The sequence below is a fragment of the Scyliorhinus canicula genome, chromosome 20 (assembly GCF_902713615.1).
Source record: "Scyliorhinus canicula chromosome 20, sScyCan1.1, whole genome shotgun sequence".
NCBI lineage: Eukaryota > Metazoa > Chordata > Chondrichthyes > Carcharhiniformes > Scyliorhinidae > Scyliorhinus > Scyliorhinus canicula.
The window spans coordinates 64,158,828-64,176,159 of record NC_052165.1 but is presented as its reverse complement, the minus strand read 5'-3'; the positions used below and the strand labels follow the sequence as shown (position 1 = coordinate 64,176,159).

Sequence of the window (17,332 nt, the reverse complement as noted above, 5' to 3'; positions counted from 1 at the left end):
CCTTTAGCGATTCAGCTTAGGGTCAAGAACACAGTTTAAATCTCCTCCAAAAAACGGTTGATGTGTGTCCAGATCAGGGATAGAACTCAACAGCTTCCTAATAAATGCCGTATTGTCCCAATTCGGCACGTATAAATCGACCAATGCCACCAACTGCCCGCCAAAGACCCAGTGACCGTCACGTATCCCGTAAGGGTCTACCACAGCTCGTAGGCGAAAAAACAACCTGTTTGTCAATCAGAATTGACCTTTTCACTCAACATTCTCACATTCCAGCTGACCAAGTAACTCGGGGATCTCCTACCGCACCAACCCCCACCCCCCATCTAGGAGTCAGCATTCCCATCGAAAGGGATTATAAAGCACCTGCCCAGGGAGTACAGGCAGAACTGGTTCATAGAATCATAGAATTTACAGTGCAGAATGAGGCAATGATGCCCATCGGGTCTGCACCAGCCGTTAGAAAGAGCACCCCATTTAAGCCCACGTCTCCGCCCTATCCCTGCAACCCGGTAACCCCACCTTACCTTTTGAACACTCCTGGGCAATTTAGCTTGGCCAATCCACTTAATCTGTACATCTTTGGACTGTGGGAGGAAACTGGAGCACCCAGACACAGGGAGACAGTGCAAATTCCACACAGTCTCCTGAAGCCGGAATTGAACCTGAGTCCCTGGAGCTGTGAGGTAGGTTCAACAAGCTATAGCCTGTCTCCCGCACCTTGCTCATGTTTGTAAGCTAAATTTACTGCAACGGGCAGCCCCCACCAGGTTATGTAAAGAAAAAAGAAAACACTACTGCCCGACCTGGGTACAAAAAGTAAAACATAGTCCAGCACCCCTACCAAGATCAAATTATCACCCCAAGCTATATATTTACAACAATATTACATAAAACAATACCCCTCAGAACAGTTAGACCCCACCAACCAACATACAACATATGAAAAAAAACATCCCACACAAGAGCAAAAAAATAACTATATACAAGATACCCTAATACCCTTTCCCAACCATAACAATAAAAGTCCTCACAGACTCCAATGAACACACACCAAATCCATGTTTTTTAACAAAGGCATCAGTGTCCTCCGACGTATCAAAATAATAGTCTTTTGATTCATAGTTAACCTAAACTCTTGCCAGATACACCACCCCAAACTGAACATCGTTTTTGTACAAGTTAGTCTGAACCTTATTGAAAGCCACCCGCTTCTTCCCCAGTTCAGCTCCGATGTCTTGATAGAGCCTGGTGAGGTTACCTTACTATTTCCAATCCCAGTGTTCCTTGGCCCACTTTAGGTCCTGTGCCTTCGCCTGAAAGCTGTGAAACCTAATGATGACTGCCCTGGTGGTTCATTAGATCGAGGCAGGAGTGTTCAATGGACTCTATCTAGTTCTGGAGGGCACGTGGGTCCTGTGAGTACTACACAGAGGGGGTCAGGCCTTCCCCACTCTCTCCCAAGACTTTGAAGTTCTGCCTCATCGAACGGTTCCCAGTTCGACCACCTTAGCCCTTAGAATCTCGTTCTTCTTAGCCACCAGGGAGACCTCGGCCTCCAACTTGCTCATTGGTCTTCGGCAGAACCTTCTCCACGCCCTTTAACACCTCGCCATGCTCCTCCTTCATTGTCTCAGAGGTCTCCAACTTGCCTCAGATGGAACCCAGGGCATCCTCAATCGACGTTCGAAGGGTTTCAGACATCACCGTCCACTGTTTCTCAAATTACTTATCGAACTCCGTTCATAGCCCATCATCAAGCATGCCCACTATGACCGGAGCAGCCGCAGGCACTGGAGCAACATGCACCATTTTCTCCATGGAGGAGATATGCAAAGTCTGTTGACGAATCTCCATCTGCAGGTTTCTTAGCCCCAGCCTTTCTTGGCATCTTTCTGATACAGGCACCTTATATCTTCAGATGGATAGGTTTTTTTCCACAAGAGTACCCCGAAAACCAGGCAGAAATGGCCAAAAACAAGAACCCTGGTGGGAGCTATCTGGTGTGCGACCTTTCCCTACATGCCGCCACCAGAAGTCCCCATGAAATTCTATTTGAAGGTTGATCTGAAGGAGAGAATTGAATGTGTTATTAGGTTACTCTGTACTGTCAATTATTAAACAGCTTGCATTTTGTCCGGATTTGTGGCAATTGATAAACTATTGTGATAGCAGTGCAGAAATAAACTTTTACAAAATCCATTCTAGAAGATGCCAGCATTAATGGAAACCTACTATTACTGATGTGCTATCTGATGTTTAGCTATACTGTTTGTTTCTCTTCTTTTAGGTAATTGTGCTGCAGACCAACCTTAGACGCTGGGCTGCGAAGAATTATGTTCAGCAACTGAGGATGCAAAGGAATAGGAGAGTGCAATGGGAACAGGAGCAAGAACTGAAAGTTAAATTGGAAAAGCAAAGTTACATAAAGAGGCAGTATGAAAGAAGGATGAATCCAAAGACAAAAGAAGATTTTGATCTACTTTTTCATGCATTAGAAGGTATGTTGTGGCTTCAAGGCAGGCATTGATCTTGCCACCTGTAGTAAGTGTACAATCCTTTTTATTATAAATGTTAGTGTATGCTTCAGTTCAAAACTTTTGGCCGACATTTTCCGCTCCTGATTGTGTCGGGCGGGTTCGGAGACGGGTTCGGAAAATATGATGAGAACAGCCAAATCACGTTTTACATTGAAGTAAACAGGTGATGCAATTGTCCCCTCCCCATATCTGTGACTGGGCTCATTTCCCAACGTTGAATATCGGAAACATCGTTTGCGTTCATTAACAGGCCCCTACGCCTGAATCATTCCCACCCCCCCAGACAGAAAATCTATTCACGTTGGCGTGAGGGCAGGATGGCGTGAAACATAACTGGTCTCCCAAAGCGTGCACCTGACGAGCAGACCTCCAAGCGGAGCTCAGGTGAGCGCATCGCTGAGGGGGGAGAGAGAAAGTTATGCCCTGCAACTGCCCCTGTCAGTGCCGAGTGGGGAGCAGTTTCCATGGTCAAAGATCATAGAATTTGCAGTGCAGAAGGAGGTCATTCGGCCCATCGAGTCTGCACCGGCCCTTGGAAAGAGCACCACACTTAAGCCCACATCTCCACCCTATCCCCGTAACCCAGTAACCCCACCTAACCTTTTTTGGACACTAAGGGCAATTTAGCATGGCCAATCCACCTAACCTGCACATTTTTGAACTGTGGGAGGAAACCGGAGCACCTGGAGGAAACCCACGCAGACACGGGGAGAACGTGCAGACTCCGCACAGCCAGTGACCCAAGGCGGGATTCGAACCTGCGACCCTGGAGCTGCAAAGCAATTGTGCTAACCACTGTGCTACCGAGCTACCCTACAGTGAACTTTCTGCCATGTGGTGAACTCCTTTGTGCTGCGGTGGCCTTTAAAAATGGTGCCCTGATCCTCAAGTTTCTAAACTGCTGGCTGGACGGGCAAATCAGAGGCCGTCCCACTAGCGGTATATCATGGGACCTGCACCTTGATGCTATTTTTTCCAAGCCCTGCACAAGATGGCGGAGAAAGCTGCTGTTGCTGTTAGTGGTTTCTGTAGTGATCTGCATATCTGTGTATATATACAAGGGGTCAATGTAAATGCAATACAACTAAGCAATTACTAGAGGGAGCATGGGATATGTATAAATACAAATAAACAGGAAGTCAAGGACTCATCACAGGAACGGCAGCTAGTGAGCAGGACACAGACAGGCAGCTCAGATGTACCATAGTATAAGAGCTGGAGAGAGAACAAACTTAAAATAAAGCATCTACTTCAACTGTAAGACTACGAGCTTTATTCAGACACAGGGAATAACACGTGGTACCAGGAGACTTCAGAACGCTTACTATAAGATTACATAAGATGCAGACAAAGAAAGATCGAAATGACAAGAAAACCCATACTGGTCATTCGACATGGGAAGACTTTGCTGATTTAATGGAATTTGTTGGAACTCCACCGCAGCTGAACACAACTGGTAATTTAAGTCACAGCTGGAAAAGTTTTTAAAAAATGTTCGACATATATATCATAGCTTATGATTTGAAAGCAGCCTCAGAAGAAATGAAAATAGCACTGCTCCTTGCAGGACATGAAGCTAGAGAAATATGTAACGGCTTTAAATACTTGAAAGGTGAAGACAGCACCAAATTTGAAGAGTACTGTAACGCCAGTAACAATGCTGCTTAAAGAAATTCAATGCTTGGAGACCAAATTGCACAGGGAATGAGTGATGCAAAACTCAACCAATCATTACCAGAACAGAAACGTTTAATGCTGGAAAATCGATTGACAAGTGTAATCGCAAGAAGAAAGTAACTTTAAGTGCTTACCTAGAAAGAAACGATGATAAAGTTCTTTTCCACAGGTCTAAAGTAGTTCAAATGGCATCTGAGCACATTTTAAACTGCCCGGGGAACAAAAGACGCAAATCTGGGTCTGCACATGTGTGGCAACGGCAGCCGCGCATGCGCAGTTTAAATCAGCCGATTTGTGCGAAGACCATTGCGCAGTCAGCAGAACATCAAACACCGTTCGCCGATTGATCTGCGGCGCAGTTTATAAAAAAGCGCACAGTAAAGGAAAATTGAATTGTGCATGCGCAATCGATTCCTACGCTTTAGGTCACGAGCGTCATGACGTCATGAGATGCAGACCACACCCACTTAAAGGGGAAATGCCCGAAAATCACAAACAAGACTTCTAAAGGCACAAAACCACCAAATTCAACCTCAAAAGGCACAACATTGCCTGAACTTCTACCAGCAGTTGAAAATAACTTTCGCAGCACCCTGGAACAAGCAGTTTGCACCACCCAAAGTCAAGAGCGCAATGACAAATCCAAAACCAAAGAAGATGATTTGTTCATTGAACATGAAGAGAACTATAACAATTCGAAAACAAAAAGAGATGATTTGTATATCGAAAAATACTACTCAAGAGATGGCTGAGTTATTCGGATATGCTTATCACAGCATCAGCAACATAGTTGGAAAGCTCTACACGACTCTATTCATGGTAGATGAATTCAATACCATGATGCAATGGCAGATCGTCGATGACAGCAACCTGTCAAATACCCAAGAAGAACACAATGCCACACAGCGAGTACTGACCAATTCCGTTGAGAGAACACAGATCGACTCCACAGAGAGAACACTGCACGACTCCACAGAGAGCGATGAAAGACTCCACAAAGAGAGCGACGCAATCCTCACAGAGAGCTCATTGACAGACTCCAAAATGGAAGCAATTAAAGACTCCATAGCGAACGCCATGCATGAACAAGACCATGAAGGTCTACCCACCATATCTGAGCAACCAGAAGCAGGCTATAAAAGTTGACCAAGCTCACATAATCAACAAGAAGACAATGTAAGTCTACCCACTGTATATGAAAACAGTGACAATCAACATACAGGATGTGCAGGATCACAGCGAGACTGACTTATCTCACATCGTCTGTTTAGAAGCACTCAACAATCAGAGGAGGTCTACTCATGAGTCCAGAGAGACCACGTCAATTGAAACCTCACCCACTCTAAACGACCCACAAGAAAATGAAATCTTGAAGATTTTGACTCCAGAAGAGGAGCACCAAGAAGCCAAAGATGATTCAAATGTACCGGAAATGACTCCAGAAGAGGAGCACCAAGGAAGCAAAGAAGAGGAATCAAATCCACCACAGATGACTGATGTCACCAAGATCAATGCAACATCAGATCATTCTCACAAATCTCAAGAAGAAACACTCAATGAAACAGCAGATACCACAGAGGACACTGACACCAATAACTTGGAGAATGACTCTAATTATCCACACGGAGCAGTCATTGAGCGCAACAAGAACAATAAAAACCACAAGAAGCACAAGAGCAACAACAAAAAACTACAAGTACAACAACAAAAAAGTACAAGAACAACAAAAACACCAAGAACCATAACAAAGACAACAACAGCAACAGCAAGCACGATGAAAACAGCAAGAACAACAACGGAAACAACAAAAACAGAAATAAGCACAACAAAAACAACAAGAAAGATGATACCAATAAGAACGACAACGAAAACAACAAAGACAGAAACAACAACAATGAAACAACGACCTGTACAACATGGTACAACTCTGCACATGAAGGACAATGCAACAGCATATTCCAAAACAATGACAAGAATACAAACATACTATATCATGACAATGAATCTCACAAATTCACAGTTGCTCCAGAACAAACAAGCACACCAGCTTTCAACCCAGATGACACACTAAATCGATACCACAAGCACAGAAAAAAGTCCACGTCAGTCAACATCAGTGGTTCAACCATTTGAATACCTCGTGATGACTTGTTGGTTACTTAAAACACAAGAACACTCGACGACATTCACAAAGAAGTTACAATATCAATATCACCATGTCAACAACAGAAACAAATTCAACCAAACAAATTCATAAAGTTTGGACTCATAAATGGTTTTATTAAGATTGGACTCATAAATATTAATTGGCTTTGTATAATAACCAATATCATCACCACTTGTACAGATATACATATCATAAGTAATCTAAACTTTCTTTAACACTGTACAGAAAATATATAAAAGAAATAAGTGGGGATGTAGTGATCGGCATATCTGTGTATATATACAAGGGGTCAATGTAAATGCAATACAACTAAGCAATCACTAGAGAGAGCACGGGAGATGTATAAATACAAACAAACAGGAAGTCAGGGACTCTTCACAGGAACGGCAGCTGGTGAGCAGGACAGACAGGCAGCTCATATGTACCATAGTATAAGCGCTGGAGAGAGAACAAACTCTTTTTTTTTAAATTTAGATTACCCAATTATTTTTTCCAATTAATGGGCAATTTAGCGTGGCCAATCCACCTACTCTGCACATTTTTGGGTTGTGGGGGCGAAACCCACGCAGACACGGGGAGCATGTGCAAACTCCACACGGACAGTGACCCAGAGCCGGGATCGAACCTGGGACCTCAGCGCCGTGAGGCGGTTGTGCTAACCACTAGGCCACTGTGCTGCCCGAGAGAGAACAAACTCAAAATAACTTCAACTGTAAGACTATGAGTTTTATTCAGACACAAGGAATAACACAGCTTCAAGGCTGTTTCTCGTGCATTCTATCGGTCTTCTGCCGATTTCCAGTAAAATATCACCCTTTGTCTCAAGTCAGAGTTGACATTCATATTCAGTTGAAAATTGTAGTTCTGATTTTTTTTATTTTACACCCTTGTTCTGATTATTTTATTTGGTTCTTTGTTGTTGGCACTCATGCTTGCAGTGGAGGTGAAAAATGAGATTATCTTCATGTGTTTTGTCCATGTATATTTAGTATGGAAGCAAGAGGAGCTGAGTAACATAAACCGTACCCTTACCGGACCAGAGAGAAAAGCTGCTCTGTACACACTCCTGGAACAAGAAGCACAGCTTATTGCATCAATTTCTCGGCACAAAGTTGATGCTGCGAAGGAAACTGGACCAAAACTAATTCAGAATCTTTTGAATAAGGTCGGTTTTATTTAAATATGTTAAATTACTTTGCACATCATGAGATTTTATTTGAATCTCTTTGATCAATTAAAGCAGTGAATTATTTGTCAGGAACAGGTGCAGGGGAATGAGATATTCACTGAATTGTTCCTCTGGAACAGTATAATAGCAAAGGGCAATGAGCAAATGATCATTGCATAGTTCAGCTAGAACTCCTATTCATTTATGCAGGATCTGTGGTCACTTACTAAAGTAAAGTAGTTCAAACATATTAATCTACGGGAAACTTACATTTTACTAATTGGCTTCCCAGTAGATCATAGAGTTTACGGTGCAGAAGGAGGCCATTCGGCCCATCGAGTCTGCACCGGTCCTCACAAAGAGCACCCTACTCAACCCACGTATCCACCCTACACCCGTAACCCAGTAACCCCAACTTAACCCTTTCGGACACTAAGAGCATTTAAGCATGGCCAATCCACCTAACCCGCACATCTTTGGACTGTGGGAGGAAACCGGAGCACCCGGAGGAAACCCACGCAGACACGGGGAGAATGTGCAGACTCCGCACAGACAGTGACCCAGCCGGGAATCGAACCTGGGACCTTGGAGCTGTGAAACAACTGTGCTACCTACTATGCTGCCCAGGTACAGTTTGAGTACAGTTCCTCTAAGTTTTCCCGCTCCAGCAACAAATAGTAGGGTTCAATTATTACTCATTACAGTGAATTCTAGACCCATATGGGGCTGATTGTGAAAATGAAATGAAATGAAAAGATTGTGGAGCTGGGCAAGCATGAAAATTCACATCACTGGCCATCTCACCAGTTTCCTGTCATCACCTCAACCTCAGGCCATTTTCCCAGAAACCGGATGGGGGTTCTGAGCACTGAGTGGCAAGTACGCCCAATTATGGGGAGTTAAAGGCCTATTGAAGCCCATTTTCAGAGGCCAACCGGTTCCCTGGGAGTCAGGGACCAGGCCAGTTGCCTAGAGATGACATGCACTGGTGGCAGACTGGAGGCAGTGCTCCAGGCAGGCTATGAGGCCGTCTACATTATTTTGGAAGACTTCCCCTCTGCAATGGTGGCCCAGCTGCTGAGGACATTTTTTTCAATTGAAGTTGGAGTGAAGGTGCCTCTCTCCCTTGAACTGCAGGCCTACGATTGGGCCTTCAGCTTTGGAAACCCATCCGCCATTCCTGATTTGAAAGCAAGCATGTCCTCTGCCCACTAATTGGCCAATTCTGGAAAAATCACTGATATGCAACTGTTTTCCACCCAATGAAGGGCATGGCCTCCATTTAACCGCAACAGAAATTCCGACCCAAAATCCTGTCATTGAAGTCCAAATTCTATAAGATCACTGTGTGGTTATTAATGTAATTTTAAAATAACAATCTCAAGGTATGCAAATTAAGTATACTGGATAAGTGGCACAACTCTTATTACCTCAGGTTAGAAATATGGTTCAATTCTTGTAATAATATTTCTTTCACCTATTATAATTATGAAAAATAGGGCTGGATTCTCCGGTCCTCCAGCCACATGTTTCTCGGCGAATGGCACACCATTCGCCGGCGGTGCAATTCTCGCTTACCGCCGCCGGTCAATGGGATTTCCTATTGAAGCCACCCCACGCTGCCGGGACACCCGCGGGCGGGAATGCGCTGCCAGCAGGAAAAGAGAATCCCGACAGCCGGAGAATTTTGGCCGTAGTTGGAATCACATCCCATCAGCTTTGAAATATAATGGGGTTTCAGTCTAATCAAGATGAAGTGGTGCCCTTGCCGAATCTTGCAAAAATAAACACGGCACAATTACTATGTCAGCCATTCACCATCCTAGCGTTGCAGATGTGGGAAAGTTTAGAGAAAGCTGAGATCTCCACCTTGCAGCAATTGTAATGTGAAAATAATGATTAATATTCTATTACATGCTATTTTATTAAGGACCTAGTCTTGTGTTAGTTTCAATCTTCCTTCCTCATCAAACTTTTGTTACTTTATTTTGTTTGCTTTAGGTGAGGTTTTTGTTAAGTTATTATGAAATAATCTATCCGCTTCAAAACATTGTTATTGTTTAATTAGTAAGTGAAAAATTATATCACATATTTATTTCTGTGCAAATAACATGATGGTATGCATCTTATTGACCACAAGGTGTCACCAAATTGACTGGATCCAATGTTATATATAATATTTGCTGATATTTTTTATAAAAAGAACGTTAATGCCAGCTGTGATTTAAAAATATATATATTTAAATGTTGTAGTGTGCAGACCCCATAAGGTGGAAGGCATATGACGGCAGAGTCACTGAAATGGACACACCGTTTACTATCCGGGCCAGAGAGCTGCGTGATATTTACAACAGTATTAACATGAAATACCTGACCCAGGATGAGAGGCTGGATGCTCTTTTAACATTAAAACACACAGTCAAGGTATTGAAGTACTCAAAATAAATACATGGTTATGCTGATGTCTATCAAACATTAAACAACTGATATTGGGTGTTCTTACAAACTAAAGGCAAATCTACAAAAGTTGTTTTCAGGGTGAACAGATGGGATGAGTTTGAAATTACTTTTTAAAAGAGGAATGGCTGGAAAATTTCAAATCAGTTCCACGCTTTGCTCTCAAAGCTAGCCAATGAGCTCCATGTTCTGAAACAATCACAGAATTGAACAGCAACCCACACCTTGGCCTTGCCACTTCCCACCGCGAATGGCCTTGCACCCCTCCATCCCCCACCAGCAGCAACCTGCAAGCTCTCCTCACACCTCTCTCAGTCAATCTTTATTTGTCCTTTGGCACTTTCTCTGGAAGATGGAGAGACTTCAGAGTAGCCGTTCTACTTGTGTTATTGAATAATGTCGGTAATTGTGATATAGATCTATGTCTTTGAACTGGATGGTTGAAATTACTGTCATTTCTGAATTTCAGGCTGGAAATAAGTGCAGATGTTTAAAGTGGCTTGCCTCAGACTATGCTTGGAGCTAAATGCACTCCTTTTGTAATTCTATGCTACTAATTGATTTTACGCAATTTAGAAATAGTACAAACATGAAAATCACTTGCGCATTCTTTTTCAAAGATGTGAAAGCCAGAGATATCTGCCCACGTAATTGTCGCCATGAAAAATACAGCTTTTCAACTTCCTTTTTCTGGTCAAACATTAAATGTAATTGTGCTATTTCTTGGCTGAATTGCTGTCAACCGTTAGAAATTGTTTTCTCCTATTCACTCTATTAAAACTCCTTTCTTAAATGTTCTCTCTGCACAGAAGAACATAAGAAATAGGAGCAGAAGTAGAGGAAATATTTAGCCTGCTCCAACATTCAATGGCGAATCTTCAGCTTCAATTCCATTTTCACGCTCGCTCCCCATAACCTTTGATCCCTTGAGAAACCAAAAATCATTCAGGCTCAGCCTTAAATATATTAAATTATAGGGGTAGAGAATTCCAAAGATTCACAATCCTCTGACTGAAGGAATTCCTCTGCATCTTAGTCCTAAATGACCAGCCCCTTATCCAGAGACTGTGCCCTGTGTTCTGAATTCCCAATTTATCTTCCTAATTCCTCTCTGTCCACCACAGGCGGTACAGATGAACTGGAGGCAGACTCCTGTGATTCTTGCCCTGTGATTAGGGTCCCCTTTGGCGTGCATTTCCTGGGGCGGCCAGGCTTGGCTGGGCCAGGCTGCGCCTCAGGCAACTGAGGTGGCGTGCTGCCAGCCTGTTCTGCCCGTTGCCCACCAGATGCACCTGCGACAGAAGGGGGGAGTCCGAGGTGTTGCGGTCTTCCGGGAGCTCCCCTGCGGGGGGACCCAGAATGGGCCTCAGCACCTCCTTCCTTGGCGTGCCCGATGGCCCCCGGGGCTCTCCATGGGTCGGGGATGCGACCAGATCCAGCACCCGGGGCACCCCCGGCAGCTGGCGCTGCCACTCCTGGAAGCCTGCCCTGGTATCAACAAGCTTCTGCAAGCTTGCAGCCATGGGGCTCAGGGAGTTGGCCAACCTTGCCTGTGTCTGGGCGATGCCGGCCAGCACCTGGGCAACGGCGCCGATGCCCTCAGCGATGACCTGCTAAGCCTGGGCCATGGCCTGCTAAGACTGGGCCACAGTGTTGCAGCTGGCTCTGGCTCATGGCTTCCTGTGAGAGGGCAGCCATGTCCTGGACCACGGACACTACCTGCCCGGAAAGCCCCAGGCCTTGCATACTGCTACCCATGTCTGGCACCGTTGCCCCCATTGCCTCCACCGCAGACACCACCCGTGCAGTTTTGGCCTGGGTGGCACCCAAGACGGTAATGCGACCATCAATTCACTCAAGACACGAGAGGAAGTAAACTGTGGCTTTAATCGACTTACAACTGAGCCTGCCTTCGACCAGAAGAACTGAGGGCAGACTCACAAGACCACAGCACTTTATACTTCCGGTAGTGGGTGGGGCCATGGGCGGAGCCAAGCATGGAGCCCTGTACAATCTCCTCATCTCCCTCTGTGAGCAGCGCCGCGCAACGGCTCACAGACGGAGCCCACAGGGACACAGTGATACACAGTGTGAATTATGCATTATACATGCACCACATTCACCCCCTGTAAAAAAATTAAGTCCGGCGGGGGTGACGGGTCTACAGATTGAGTCGGTCCGGTGGCTGAGTCGTCCGCTGGGATCGGCGGAGCACCGGGGTTGCAGCCGCTTCGGATGGCTGTGTGCTGATGTCCAGTGTGGATCTGAGGGTGGACTCCGGGGGTGGTTCGTTCAGAGCTTCGTTCCTGACCAGTGCGACGGGCGAAGTGGGGCGCAGGAAACCTGTAGGTGTGGGGGCGCAGGGCCTGGGGTGTTGGGTGGGGGTACCTCGGCGGTGGTGGTGGTGGTGGATCCTGCAGGTGCCAGGTCCCGGAGGGAAACCGTGTCCTGACGGCCGTCGGGGTGTTCTATAAAGGTGTAGTGTGGGTTTGAGTGTAGCAGTAGTACCCTCTGTTGCACGTTTTGCTATGGGTGCAAAACGCGTTTATTGGGGTGTATTAACTTGCCTCTGTTAAAGGCCGTGTGCTTAACACCACTAGGCTCTGTATATGTATTTTTCAGCTCAGGAGTCGCCAGATGCCGTATAGACACCTCACAAATATTCCAAGGTCAGGTTCAAAGTAATAAAACGATACACCGATTAGTAAGTTCCAAACGATCAATATTTATTATACAATTATAATAAATACGCATGCACACACTAAGGGACCAAGCTATGACTAAACTAAGCAAACAGAATACTTAACTACACAGGAACAGGCAAGGTCAGGGAGCGAGGCCTTCGTCCCGGTCTTGGTCTGCAACCTTCAGAAAGCGTGCTGGTCACTGGGGGTCTAGCGGGCTTGGTTCGCGTAGCGAGCGTCGTATTGGCACTTACGGTTCGGCGGCTGGTGCTCAACGGCTGGAGTCAGGATACACGTTCAAGGTCTTGGTCAAAGCCGGAGCACGAAACAACAGACAGGACCATGTGTGGGGGTCTACTTTTATAGGGGTCCCCAATGTCCTTGCCTTTTCCTGGGCGGGCTTTACCTTCAGGTATCGATTGGATCGCTTCCAATCGATATCTTTTGAATTCCTCCAATGTGAGGGTCTTTCTCGATGGTGGGGGCGGTTTCTATAGTGGATACTTCTGGTGCCGCTCTGTCTGGACATCCACTCAAGTATCTTATTCAAACCCAAATGTTGCCATTGTGTGTGCCTAGATCTGGACTGCCTCATTAGTATGTAAAACGTTCTGCCATTATCACCTTTGGTTTGAGATCTTCCACCTGGCCAGAAACTGGTTTTGCTGCTTGCAAAATGCTAATGAGTGTTTGCAGGCTGCTTGCCTTGGCTAAACTGTTTTTCCCTGCAGTCTTAGCGATTCTCCATTTTGTTTAGTTCAGTGTCCATTTTAGGTGGCTACAGTGGCTACACCTCTCTACCAGTGGGTCCGTTTTATGTGTCCGGACGTGCTTCCGGAGGAGAACCGGGCCTGGTGTCCTCAACCAAGGTGGAAGCGAGGCCCCCTTGGTAGTGCCCCCAGGGGAAACAAATAATCGCTCGTGGGGGGTCTGATTAGTGGTCGTACACAGGAGGGACCTAATTGCATGAAGCGCGTCGGGGAGGACCTCCTGCCAGTGGGAGATCGGGAGATTTCTGGACCGTAGAGTCAGTAGGAAGGTCTTCCAGACCGTCGCGTTCTCCCTCTCCACCTGCCCGTTCCCCCTGGGGTTATCGCTGGTAGTCCTGCTCGAGTTGATGCCCTTGTCGAGCAGCTACTGACGCAGCTCGTCGCTCATGAAGGACGAATCCCTGTCGCTGTAAACGTAGCTGGGGAAGCCGAACAGGTTGAAGACACCGTGCCGGGCTCTGATGACTGTATGGGAGGTCATATCGGGGCACGGGATAGCAAACGGAAAACGGGAGAATTTGTCTATGACGTTGAGGAAGTACACATTACGATTGGGAGGGGAGGGGCCCTTTGAAATCGATGCTCAGTCGTTCAAAGGGCTGCGAAGCCTTTACCAGGTGGGCCTTGTCTGGTCTATAGAATTGCGGTTTACACTCCGCGCAGATCGGGCAATCCCTGGTGATAGCGTTTACCTCCTCGGTGGAGAAAGGCAGATTGCGGGCTTTGATGTAGTGGGTGAGCCGGGTGACCCCCGGGTGGCAGAGGCCATTGTGGATAGCCTGTAATCGGTCGTCTTGCGCACTGGCGCATGTGCCGTGGGACATGGCATCTGGGGGCTCGTTGAGCTTCCCCGGCCGATATATGATATCATAATTATAGGTGGAGAGTTCGATCCTCCACCTCAAGATTTTATCATTTTTTTATTTTGCCCCGTTGCGAGTTGTCGAACATGAAGGCAACCGATCTCTGGTCGGTGATGAGGATAAACCTCCTACCTGCGAGATAGTACCTCCAATGCCGTACAGCTTCCACAATGGCTCGAGCTTCTTTTTCGACTGAGGAGTGTCAAAGTTCTGAAGCAGAGAGGGTTCGGGAGAAGAAAGCTGCTGGTCTCCCTGCCTGGTTCAGAGTGGCAGCGAGAGCGACCTATGAGGCGTTGCTCTCCACCTGAAATGGGCTGGATTCATCCACCGCCCGCATGGCGGCTTTGGTGATGTCCTCCTTGATGCAGTTGAAGGCCTGGCGGACCTCGGCTGACAGTGGGAAGAGTGTGGTCTTAAATAGTGGGCAGGCTTTGTCCGCATGCTGAGGGACCCACTGGGCGTAATAGGAGAAAAATCCAAGGCACCTCTTGAGGGCCCTGGAGCAGTGAGCGAGAGGGAGTTGTAAGAGGGGGCGCATATGGTCCGGGTCAGGCCGCAGGATCCCGTTTTTCACGACAGCCGAGGATGGCTAGTCTGGTTGTGCGGAAAACACATTTCTCCTTATTGTATGTGAGGTTGAGTTTAGGGGCGGTTTGGAGAAATCGGTGGAGGTTGGCGTCGTGGTCCTGCTGGCCATGGCCGCAGATGGTGACGTTATCCAAGTACGGAAACATGGCCCACAGCCCGTACTGGTCCACCATTCGGTCTATTGCTCGTTGGAACACCAAGACCCCATTCATGACGCCAAAGGGGACCCAGAGGAAATGGAAGAGACGGCCATCTGCCTCGAACGCCGTGTATTGGCGGTCCTCCGGGAGGATTGGGAGCTGGTGGTATGCAGACTTCAGATCCACCGTGGAGAAGATGCGGTACTGGGCGATCTGGTTGACCATGTCTGCAATTCGGGGGAGGGGGTACACATCGAGGTGCGTAAACCGGTTAATGGTCTGGCTGTAATCAACCACCATCCGGAACTTTTCCCCGGTCTTGACGACCACCACCTGACCTCTCCAGGGGCTATTGCTGGCCTCTGTGACTCCCTCAAGTAGGAGCCGCTGGACTTCGGCTCTAATAAATACCCTGTCCTGCAGGCTATACCGCCTGCTGCGAGTGGCTACGGGTTTGCAGTTAGCAGTGATATTAGCGAAAAGTGGAGGGGGGTCGACTTTTAGAGTCGCTAAGCTGCATATAGTGAGAGGGGGTAGGGGTCCACCGAAGCTGAGTGTGAGGCTTCTAAGATTGCATTGAAAATCGAGCCCGAGTAGGAGGGGGGCACAGAGGTCTGGGAGTACTAACAACTGGAAGTTGGAGTAGTTGGTTCCCTGTATTGTTAATGTCGCAACGGTGCGCCCTTGTATTTGGACCGAGTGCGACCCCGAGGCGAGGGAGATAGTTTGCCGTGCTGGAAAGATAGGGAGCGAACAGCGTCTTATGAGATCTGGATGAACGAAGCTCTCGGTGCTCCCGGAGTCGAAGAGGCACGTTGTCTTGTATCTGTTGACCTGAACGGACATCATGGAGCTTCTGAGGTGCTTTGGCCGCGACTGGTCCAAAGTGACTGCGTTGAGTTGCGGGTAGTCGGTGACTTGATCAGCAGTGCTGTAGTGGCCCCGTGATGACTGTCCGCGGAGATCGTAGTCGTCGATATGAACATCGGGTGATGGCCAAGATGGTGGCCCCAGTGGATCGCACGTGGCGGGCGGCGAGGAAGATGGCGCCCCAGATGGCGGCCCCCATGACTCGCACATGGCCGGCCACGTGGGGGAGGATTGCCAAGATGGCGCCCCCCATGAATCGCACATGTTGTGCGGAGGCGGAGTCGGCAGACACGCTGCGGACCTGCGAGTTGGGGGAGCGATTGCTCTGGAAAGCGGGAGAGTTAGAGGGTTTAGATTTAGACAGGCATACCTTAGCAAAATGTCCTTTTCGACCGCAGCTGCTGCAGGTCGCGTTGCAGGCTGCCGTGTGTGTTGGGGCTGACCGCAGAAATGGCACGATGGCGCTCCATAGTGGGCGGGTGGCCGCGCGGCGCAGGCCTGGGGCAGTCTCTAGTCGAGGGTCCACAATGGGGTCGCGTGGTCGGCGGGGAATGAGTTAAAACTTTGAAACGCGACCTCCAGCGAGGTTGCTGGAGTAACACAGTCCTCCAGGTTCTGGGCCACTTTTTCAAGGAGGCGCTGGCGCACGTAGTTGGACCGGACCCCTGCAACATACACATCACGGACAACGCATTCCATATGCTGGGAGGCAGTTACAGCCTGAAAGTTACATTCCCGTGCAAGAGCTTTCAGGTCGTGCAGGTAGTCCTCTAGCGACTCTGCGGGGCGCTGGCGGCGGGTAGTGAAAATATGCCGCTCGTAAACTTCATTTACAGGCCGCACGTATAGGCGGTCGAGTATAGCGAGGCTTCGGTGTACGAGTCGGTACTATCGCGTTGCGTAGAAATGCGAAGGCTTACCCGTGCGTATAGGAGACTGAATTTCTGCTCTTCAGTAACAGCGGAGGTAGTCGACGCAGCCAGGTAGGCCTTGAAGCACCGAAGCCAATGTAGAAAGATTTCCTTCGCTTCTGCGGCCTGCGGGTCGAGTTCCAGTCGATCAGGTTTGAGGGCTGATTCCATGGTGGGTTTTTTAAAGTCGATTAAATTTATGCGACCATCAATTCACTCAAGACACGAGAGGAAGGAAACTGTGGCTTTAATCGACTTAAAACTGAGCCTGCCTGCGACCAGAAGAACTGAGGGCAGACTCACAAGACCGCAGCACTTTATACTTCTGGTAGTGGGAGGGGCCATGGGCAGAGCCAAGGGTGGAGCCCTGTACAAGCTCCTCATCTCCCCCTGTGGGCAGAGCCGTGCAACGGCTCACAGTCGGAGCCCACAGGGACACAGTGATACACAGTGTGAATTATGCATTATACATTCACCACAACCGGCACCACTCCCTG

The 17,332-nt window shown here is 47.6% G+C and overlaps 1 protein-coding gene across 5 annotated transcripts in view; it reads left to right on the top strand.

Moving 5' to 3' along the window:
* Positions 1–17,332, top strand: part of iqub (IQ motif and ubiquitin domain containing) — an 83,091-nt gene that overhangs the window by 51,763 nt on the left and 13,996 nt on the right. For all 5 annotated transcript variants that reach the window (XM_038781262.1, XM_038781263.1, XM_038781261.1 and 2 more), the window contains exons 13-15: positions 2,291–2,501; positions 7,374–7,549; positions 9,806–9,976. In XM_038781262.1, the coding sequence (XP_038637190.1) occupies positions 2,291–2,501; positions 7,374–7,549; positions 9,806–9,976 (558 nt within the window). The remainder of the gene's footprint in view (positions 1–2,290; positions 2,502–7,373; positions 7,550–9,805; positions 9,977–17,332) is intronic.